This window comes from Cariama cristata, unplaced genomic scaffold (genome assembly GCF_000690535.1).
Source record: "Cariama cristata isolate BGI_N322 unplaced genomic scaffold, ASM69053v1 scaffold3908, whole genome shotgun sequence".
Classification (NCBI taxonomy): Eukaryota; Metazoa; Chordata; class Aves; order Cariamiformes; family Cariamidae; genus Cariama; species Cariama cristata.
Window position 1 is genome coordinate 5,892 of NW_009632666.1, and position 10,397 is coordinate 16,288.

At 37.7% G+C, this 10,397-nt stretch overlaps 1 protein-coding gene across 1 annotated transcript in view; it reads left to right on the forward strand.

Moving 5' to 3' along the window:
• Positions 1-886, forward strand: part of LOC104166489 (chromosome unknown open reading frame, human C4orf47) — a gene marked incomplete at its 5' end in the record, with an annotated part of 4,976 nt that extends 4,090 nt beyond the window's left edge. The window contains one exon of the mRNA XM_009706433.1: positions 838-886. Coding sequence (XP_009704735.1) covers positions 838-886 — 49 coding nt within the window. The remainder of the gene's footprint in view (positions 1-837) is intronic.
• Between the last annotated feature and the right edge of the window lie 9,511 nt (positions 887-10,397).

Below are 10,397 nucleotides of genomic sequence, written 5' to 3' on the forward strand. Positions count from 1 at the left end.
CCTCCGAATACTTCAGTAGCAACTATAAACATCGAGCGTTATCAAGCTTGAAATGCAGACACTGTCTGAAAAACGTGTAACTGTACTTTCAGAAAGTGCAGTTACTTAGAAGAAACTGAACTGAAAGAAAAACTCCTGAAAGGAGAAATAGTCCTGTTTTAGCCAAACTAAGACAAACTAGTTGTATTATTGTTTTATCAACAGAATAAAAATTAATTTTCCCAAATGAAATGTTTTTATTGGGAAAAAACCCTAACTATATGTGAAATAGGTTTCAAAATTGAAAGGGGGGTACTGATTGTGAAGTATCACTGTGTGCTCACAGACAGAGTTATGGTGAACTCATTAAAAATATTTGTAAATAGGAAAATTTCACATATCCAACAGAGATTCCACAGAGAGGAAATAAAACAAGTATTTTCCTCCTAAGAATTTTAAAGAATGTATTTTTTTTTGGTTCATTATTCCTAGGTTTAATAGAATGAGAATTGTGAACTGAATTTATTATAAGTATGGAGCTCATAACTCATAGATTTTAAGAAATGTGGTAAGACGTTTTTCAATTCATCTGCTTCCCCACTGAATTACAGCTCTGTATGTACTTTCCAATGTCTTCTGACATTTGGCCCATAGTGCTGTGATTAGATTTGCTAGTGGAGATTCTTGCTGTCATGCAGAGCTCTATTGAAATCAATTTGACTTTACGAGGATGCAAGTCATTAAATCTAATTACAGGACTGGGTATACCACAATTTTTCGTTTTTTTACAAAAGCTCTTGTAATTTGTACAATATATTCTACAAAAATCTAATAAGTTTCTCTTCATTTACATTTCAGATCATTAAATGTAAAGAACTACAAGACTGCACAGCTGACATCTTCTTAGGTACAAAAGACGAAGGAAGGGTACACATTTCAGACTCTATAAACTGTTAACAAAGCAAATAAAAGTGTGAAAAGTGGAATTCAAGTATATAGGGCAATCCTATCTGTTTAATTATTGAGAATGCAATCTTTTGTTTCTAAATATAAAGTTGTAATAAACAATTTAAGATCATCTATTTATTAAGTCCAAAGTTGTATTTTTATATAATTTTTCATCATATTGCTTAACCAGATTTTGACATGTACTTTTAGGAAACATACTTTCTAAGGAGTAGTTTGGGTTGCAAATTGACTATATATTGCCATGGAAGGAAGGGCATATATTTTAAAGTGAACATCAGTGTCTGTATCAACCAAGTTAGTCACATGTGGCCCACAGTGAAACTAAGGTCGTTGTTTCCCTTTAATCATATAATCATAGAATCATTTGGGCTGGAAGGGACCTTTAGAGGTCATCTAGTCCAACCCCCCTGCGGTGAGCAGGGACATCTCCAACCAGATCAGGTTGCTCAGAGCCCCATCCAGCCTGACCTTGAATGCCTCCAGGGATGGGGCTTCCACGACCTCTCTGGCCAACCTGTTCCAGTGCTTCACCACCCTCATTGTAAAAAATTTTTTTCTTAGGTCAAGTCTAAATCTACCCTCTTTTAGTTTAAAACCATTACCCCTTGTCCTGTCACAGCAGACCCTGCTAAAAAGTCTGTCCTCATCTCTCTCTCATATAGGCCCCCTTCAGGTATTGGAAGGCCGCAATGAGGTCACCTCGAAGCCTTCTCTTCTCCAGGCTGAACAACCCCAACTCTCTCAGCTTGTCTTCATAGGAGAGGTGCTCCAGCCCTCGGATCATTTTCGTTGCCCTCCTCTGGACCTTCTCCAACAGGTCCATGTCTTTCCTGTGCTGAGGGCTCCAGAGCTGGGTGCAATACTCCAGGTGGGGTCCCACAAGAGCAGAGCAGAGGGGCAGAATTACCTCCCTCGACCTGTTGGCCACGCTTCTCTTGATGCAGCCCAGGATGCGGTTGGCCTTCTGAGCTGCGAGTGCACATTGCTGACTCATGTCTAGCCTGTCATCCACCAGCACCCCTAAGTCCTTCTCCGCAGGGCTGCTCTCAATCACATCATCCCCTAGCCTGTACTGATACCGGGGGTTGCCCCGACCCAGGTGCAGTAGAATTACAACTTGTACTTTATTTCAATTATAATTTTGTGTAAGTACTGTCTTAAAAATATACAATTTTCAGTTTTGATGACGCTCTCAAAATGACCAATATCAAGCACTGTTCAAAACCAGACCACAAGCAGACTGTTATGAAGTGAGTCATCTCCATTTACTGCTCTTCCTCATATTCCTGACAGCCGTAAGTACTGCCATATTCTCCAAGGGCAGCCTAATTTCACTTTGCGTACATGGAAGGTTCCTAACAAACCAGATCCGTCTTTCAAACTAGCTTCTGCTCAGATGGAACCATGATCCTAAATGTACACCGTACATCTTAATAATTTTTTGTCAGGTTTTTGTATGTGGTCCAAGAAATTTGTTCATGTGAATCAAAGGTAATTTCTTATAAAAATTAAAAAAACACTCAGCATTTATTTATCCAAATTATTACATGAAGACAAGATTTCTTTACTCATTTTAATTAAAGATTTATCATACCACTGTAGAATATTCATGAAATGGTACCCTTACTGCTGTTCACAGGATACTAATTTTTTTTAAAGAAATTCCAGACTGGATCTCACATTTCCTGGCATCAGTGAAAATAAAAATAAAACCAAGAATTGTTGATCAGGTGTTCGAGAATGTGTTGAAGCATAAAAACCCTTACCTTGAGATCAACAGGACCCAGTGATATTTTAAAATACTAATTTATACAAGAATGTCGATGTTTTCTCTACCCAAAGACCTATAACAGAATGCCTTCTTTCTTTGTTTATACCTTGTATTAGATAATGGTACCGGTGCTGACCTTAGATACCTTAGTGTCAACTTCATACAGAGTATCAGGAGCACTTGCCATGTTGTTTGCTTGTGAGGTCTGCAGACATAGCATTCCTAGGTAGATTGAACTGTACTGTACTTCCTTCTAACTGCTGTTCTGATGTAGTACAGCTGATGAAGACTGCTCTGAAGTTTTTCTTTGTGCTCTTCTGTCTCTCCTCTTTTTGCAATTCTTCCTCTTATAATTTCGTCTGTATTTCAATAATCTTTTCATTGGCTAACAAAATGGAAATCCTGAAAGCTCATTAAAATGTATGGAGCTTAACTTAAAAAAAAATAAATCAATCCAGCCTGTTTGAGAAGATGTTCATGTATGTGGACTAGCCTTGTGTGGTCATCATGGGAGCCAATAACTTCTCCTGATAAGTCCCCACCAGAAAATATGTGGTCCCAAAGAGCTGACGCCCAATTCTAGCTAGGGCCTCAGTATGCTGTTTTAATACAAATGATAATTGTGTCCCTTGGCTTTTTGGCAGTGCCTTTGACTGTGATGGTGGAATTTAGAACTTTCTTAAATTTTGTTACCCAATTACCTAAGGTAAGGAGGACCTTAGACACTTAATTACATTGCTTTTGTGATAACAGCTTCCCTACATCCTAACAGTATAGATATAGCCAGTTACCTTTATAACTGATTCTGACCACAATTTAATAGTTACAGTCTGAAGCAACTTCATGTTTATGCAAGCATTAAATGCAATTAAACACCTGACCATCTACTCAATAGCCCAAGTATTTACCATTTTAATGTCCTTATTGATTTTGGGCATGCAATGCAAAATTGTGGTGTAATACTTTTGCCTATCATCTCCAGTAAAAAACCTCCACAAATCCTTTTGTATTTCAAAACTTTTTTTTACAGGAAAAAGCATTAAGAACTAAACTTAGATCTTTAATGTAGTTTTCCATCATTCAGTCATTCTACTATATGTACACGTAAAAACGCACTCTATTACATTTACGGTCTTGTATTACAAGCCAGATAAACAATTGTTAATTTGCTGCAATCAGTCTTTATGAATTATTGGAGAAATACGAAGAAATGGATTACTTTTACGTAGCAATAGTTTCCAAAGAGATCATGCCCTTTATTAGCCAGGGGTTTGTACACCTAGTGGTGTACTAATGGGAGAGTGAAGATAAACAATTACCTCTAAGTCTGTCCTGGCAACACCAGTAACTAATGACATGGTTTTACTTTCATGGATTTATTATTAAGGAGTGAGTAAGAAAAGAAGTTTAGAAAAAATAGTAGTCTTAATAGTGTTGTAGAGACACTGCATACAGGCAGCTTCAACTTCACGGAATATTAAATGCAGTATTTTTTAGAAATTCTTCCTCCTCATGGTCTCTTGGCTGAGAAAATTGGAGTATTGGTGCAGTGACTATATCCAAGAGGCTAATTTTTATGACTTTCATAGCTATGACCATGTTCTCTGAATACGTTTACACTGAAAAATGTTAAAGCTTGTGTTTTAGCTAATAAGCTTTCTAAGTCAGTGTCTAGACATACCGTATAGAGAGATACAGTATAAAGAGATAAAGGGTAACTTGTGTTGATTAAACGTAGACCAGAATTAGATGTCATCTAAAACATATGTAAACATCAATTAAACTTAATTTAGGACTTCTTGCAGAAATAACCAGTGAAATGTTGTGGCACATACTAAGCTGTTCAGCTAAAATGTCATTAAGATTCCCTTCTGACTCTGAAATCCCAGGGAGAAAATTCTATCTCTTGTAAACTGTCACAGTTTCATTAAATTTCTTTATACTACTTACATTATGTAAGGATCTGGTTTTGTAAATCTGTGAAATTCAGCCGAGTATCAGAAAACCAGGCAGTTATTTTTAGAACATAACAAAAACATGGAAAGGACTGGATGTCAGAATTGTAAGTGTTTCACAAAAGAAAACTGTTTTTTACAATTTAATTGAAGCAACAGACCTGTAGATTATCAGGAATTGCCTGAAAAGAAAATCAGCTAACGAGATACTGCAGAATAAAGCTTATACCTTGTGAATCATATTCCAAGTCTTTATACTTAGAACAGAAATTTCTGTAGAAACTCTAGTGGAATATTCAGAGTAACAGTTACATTGCGAGGTATGAGTCCCATAGCATCTGGTAACAGGTTTCCTTTGCCCACAGACTAGACTAGAGCTGTAGCTTGTTGTTGGAGATAAATATAATCCTTATGCAAATGGTGGAATGCAGGTCTCATTTTCAGTAGTCCATAGATGATTTTCTAAGAGTAAGCATTCTTTGGTCAATTTTCTAATGTCACTTTCATATTTGGAAATGTCTGGTCTATATTCCTGCAGTTCTTTCTTAAGTAACCAATTTTCCTCTGAGATGTTTGTTACTGCTGTTGATAACCTTTTGTATTCTCTGTTTGCACTGGTCAGGTTAGACTTTAAGAGATCAAGATCTGCTTTTGCATTTCTGAGTTCAGTCATGAGTTTCTTTTCTGTATAAACTTTACCTGATTGGAGTTTCTCAAAGTCCTTCTGCAGCATCTGTTTATTATCAGAACATTCCTGCAAGGTCATTTCAAAATTAAGTTTTTTGGCTTCCAGTGTCTGCATTAATTGAACGTAAGTTTCCAGTTCAGATTTCAGTGTGCTTTCTTTTTCTTTTACTTGTTGCATTTCACTCTGATGTCTTTCAAGCTACAGCGTTAGGGAACTATTTTCTATTATAAGTTCATCTCGTTCAATCTTCAGATTTTCATTTGCTTGTTGTAAGTCGAAGCATTCCTTTTCCAACAAATTTAGGAGTGTGATGATCTTCTCTCTTCTACAGGTGACAGAAATCGTATTTTCTAATTTCTGGTTCCTAAGTTGAAAATCGTATTGTGTCTGTATTGAATGTCGGTTTCCATTATGGAGTCGATTCCTTTCTTCCTCAAGGATGGTGTTCTGGTTTTGGAATACTTCAGTTTTTCTTAAGAAGTTCTTTGTTTCCTTAATACATTCCTTGTTATGTTCTTGTGGTTCTCCCAATAAGAGTAGCATGCTTTGCGCTTCTTCAGTTAAATCCTTAATTTGCATATTACATTTTGATATTTCTTCTTTCAAAGACTTTAGAGCAGCAGCAAAAGAGTCCACTTCGTTCATGAGAGCTACAGTTTCATTTGGAAGCTTATGTACTGTTTTTTGCAGATGTGTAGAATTTTTCAGGGACTTTTGCAATTCTTCAATTTTGCCATCATATTTAGAAGCTACTTCGGTTTCACTGAGCTGCTGATTTCCTAGTCTCAGTAACGTTTGATTTAAAGTAGTCTGTTGTTCTTTTTCTTTTTTCAGTTGCTCTTTATTATCAAGCATTAGTAGCTCATCTTTCACCATCCCAGAAAAACAATTCACTTGGAATCTCTCACCTTCACTGCAACTTGTTCTAAATTCTTTATGTGTGTTTTTCCTCTGAGATTCTGCTTTTCCACTGTATACTGGTGTAGGAGAACCACCCTGTACATTGGCATATTTGGAGTCTTTATAAAATTCTTGATCAAAATGTAGGCCATTTTCTTTAACAGGAAATAAACTGATATGTGATTTGTCTAAAGAGGTCACCTTTTCTGCACTTTCTTTAAAGTTACTTAATTTTCCTCTGGATAAAAAGCTACATTTTTCTGTATTATCTGCTAAGAAATCCAAATCGTTATGGGCTGACTTCCGAAATTCTTGTTTCAGCAGCTCTGTAGGAGCGTTAGTATTGTCTATTTTATGAAATTCTTTCCCAAATTTTGGAAAAGATATATGATGTTTAGGTTCCTTCAAAATGACCTTCTCATGGGCAGCATTCAACCCTTCTGTCCCCGGATGACTGCCAAATAGAAAATGTACACAGTTATGTTTGCGTTTTGTTGGAAGTATCCTGTTGTTTCCAAACAGATCTTCTGAAATGTCAACCTTTTCAGTTGCTACAGTTCCAAGTGAAATCCTCTGTGGAATGTTTATGTCGCTGATGACATTTCCAGTATTGGAATTTGCTTCCACTTGCTCATCTGAACAGGGTTGTTGATCATGATGAACTTTTCTCTTACAAGGCAGCAGTTCAGGATTTTCCATAGGCTACCCCACAAAATTAAAAACAAATGTACAAAAAATTGTCATGCTGTAAAAATTATGAGACATTGCAGTACTGGAAGCATAAGACAACTAAATTGTTACCAAAGCCACTTATCAATCAAGACTTGTTCAGTTTACCTCTGCCGCTACTGCCATTTACCAATTAAAAGAATGTAAACAATTATCATAGGCCCCATTTCATTCAGTACTGGGCTTTGGAGCAGGCACAAAATACCAAGTAAGTGTCTTAAATTGATTAAGTATATTTCCAGCAGAGGACAGATGACTTAAGCAGACCGTAATTTGTCTTTGATTGTTTTTGTTGTCCCAGTCCCTTCGAAATAAGGGCAAACTGGAGTTCACACTAAATATAGACAGAAAAAATAGGGTTTATGCAGCACTTCATAGGAGAGGGACAAAATTTATTCCCTGTCCTCCCTACTCTCTCTTCTCTCCTTGACTCTCTGCCCTGTCTCCCTATATGCTCTGCATTGCATTCCATGCCCACTGAAGATAATTCAAATTAATTTGGGGAAGATCAGGTTACTGTTTTACCTGTGCAGAGGAGAACCTGAGTTTTAATCATAATGTGTGGGAGGGAATAGTATACGTAATTATGGCTAAAGTTCTGCTACTCATAAAAATCTCAGGAAGAAGATACTCCCCTTTTTTTTTTCTTTTTTTTTTTTAAATCCAAGATACTCCTTGGATTATTTTCCAAAAAACATGTCACTCCGAAAACCCAAGACCCAGCTAAAGAATAACTTGTTTCTAGGTAAAAATTGTTAAACATACCACAGACGTATCACTTGGTGTGCGAGTCATCAGAACCTCGTCTTCACTGCATAGTGGAGTTTTAATTTCAAATACATTTTTATTTAGTATCGCACGTATTTTAGACTGTACCTGAAAAAGATTGAGATTGTTTACAGAAAACTTAGATGTAAAAATCTCTCATTTTCCAAAAACATCCTATTACTCAAGAAGTTGTCTCTTAGGAAGGACAGACCAGATGGAAGTGGCATGTAGGAATATGGAATTGTTTATAACCAACAAAGTGTAAAGCCACATCTCCTTCCAGCACCAGCTATTTTGCTTTTATATAAAGAACCAGATAAAACGATGGCAGAAAAACGCTCCTGAGAAGGTGGCTTAGCATTTTGTGAAACATGGCAGTTTGCAACAATAGAACAGGTTCTGCTGACAATGACCTAATGTAGAATTACCTTCTTTGAAAACAGCAGAGCTTCCTTGATTTACAGTGATATAAATGAGAGAAGGACCTAGTCCTTCCCTCTTTTTTTTCCTAACTCAGCTTTGGTTTTCCTCTGTTTTTTTCTGAGGTTTTCAGATAGTTTTTGTAGGTCCCCAAATAATACTGTGACTAAGAAAGAGCAAGAACCTAAAAGTGAGATTATTTTATCAGCTATTTTAAGATGGAGAGGTGATTAAATGTAGACTTAATGTACACAATAGTCTTAGATCTTACTTAAAACATGTATGGCAGTATCTAAAAATGCAGCAGGAGGCTTTTGTATTTTAAGAGCATTTGTGTTCTACTTTTACCGTGTTAATATCCTCCAGGGTCTGGCACGAAAATGTCTTAAATGTTTCCAGCTGTGACTGAAGAATCTAAAATATATAAAATAAATATCAGAAAATAGGTAGGTAGGGTGGTTTTTTTGTTGTTTTTTGTTTGAAATGTTGAGATGAGTTAGGATATTTTCTCCATTGAAATTATGTTTCTTTTCCAGTCCCAAGATTGTTTTCACCCAGTCTGAGTCAATGGGTGTTCATCAAATGCTTCTTTCATCATTCAATGGCAATTTCAAAACTTATTTGCAGTTATTGGAAGGATTTCAGCGTAGCTCTTCACAGACAGTTGTTCACGTTACAGAAAGCCCTGTCACACCTGGCATTACTTCGGATCCTTGTCTTTGCAGTGAGACCAAACGTGCTTCTGTCTGAATGCACGCTCCTGTTCCAAAAATTATGGTTTAGACTGTGGTGTACTGGTTGGACAACATAAGAAAGTTGGACTGTCTCTCAGATTAGTAAAGGGAAACTCTAGTCTTCTGCATTAACAGAAGTAATATTGGCTAAGCTCTAATGACTTAGAAGTGCTTTAAAAGAAATAGTGCAAATTCTTTACATAGATCAAAGGAATTTTCTTTGAATGCATCATTCTTAGGTCACAGGAATTCAGAAGCTCAGTGAAAATCTCAGCTGAAGGAATGAGCATGTGCATAGAGCAAAATTTGTCTAGCTTTCCATGCGTTCTACTTTGGAAGAAAACTCCCCAAAACATAAAAGAGGAAGAGGCAGGCAGAGAAGTACTGTACATCATATACTGGAGTTATGCAACTATACTGATATTAAAACCAAAACCCAAACATACTTTGCAAGTCATTATTCAAGTGGAAATTGTAGTTTGCAAGTAACGCTGTCAATTTCAGAATACTCCGGCAAGTCTGATTTCTTAGTGAAAAACATTGGTATAGAGTGACGGCTCCTATTGTATGGTCCTAGCCCTGCATACAGTTAGAAGTATATTGAAGCAACCAATCACTGCCTTTATATTCATATTAACCACTTTGCATTTCTTGAGCTATGTAAGAGAGACTAGGTTTAAATCAGAGAAGCCTGTGAATACCGAGGACTAACACTTCACCTGAGCAGCTCCTGAAATAAGGTACCTATAATCAGTAGTTAGCCTGAACCACTCTTGCTGCTCTGGTGAAGTCCAGGGCAGGCCAGTTTGTCAGCAGTGTTTTAGCACTAGGCACATCCATATACTTAAATAAAGGCACCATATGGAAATTCTGGTAGCTAAGAGGCCTCATGCCCAGTCATCCTCCTCCCATCTGCAGTCAGAACCAAATCAACTTACTTTCATTGTTCTTTGTGGGTCAATTGGGTCTTCTGCTTCTACTGTGTAATCATCTGCAAAAAAAAATGACACTTCTACAGTTAGCAGAGCTTGAAGTTCACAGGAAGAGTGATTCTGGATCCAGCAAGGGAAAGCGGAAAGAATTCAGCCTTGGTATTCAGCCTGAGGAAGGACATCATTGCTTATTTCTCCCTCTCTGGATCGTCTGAGCTCTGCTGCAGTTCCCTGCACAGGACAGGCTCATCTATAGGAGAATTAGAGCGATACAGAGAAATAGAGCGAGTCTCTCTTTCAAAGAAGGGAAGCAGCCATGGCAAAACGCCTACCTTGAGGGGCTTCTGTCACTGCTGTGTCGGTCGGCTGCGGGGGCTGGCCCCCGGAGAAGACGGGACAACCCTCCATTCCGGCACTGGCTCTCCTCTGTACTTTCTCCCACCGATTGCTCCCCAGGAAGCTGCTTTGGCCACACCAGGCCAACCTCCCTGAAGAGCAGGAGAGGACACTGCGCAGCGTGCGGCCTCCCTCGCTGCACTGACGCACCGAGGC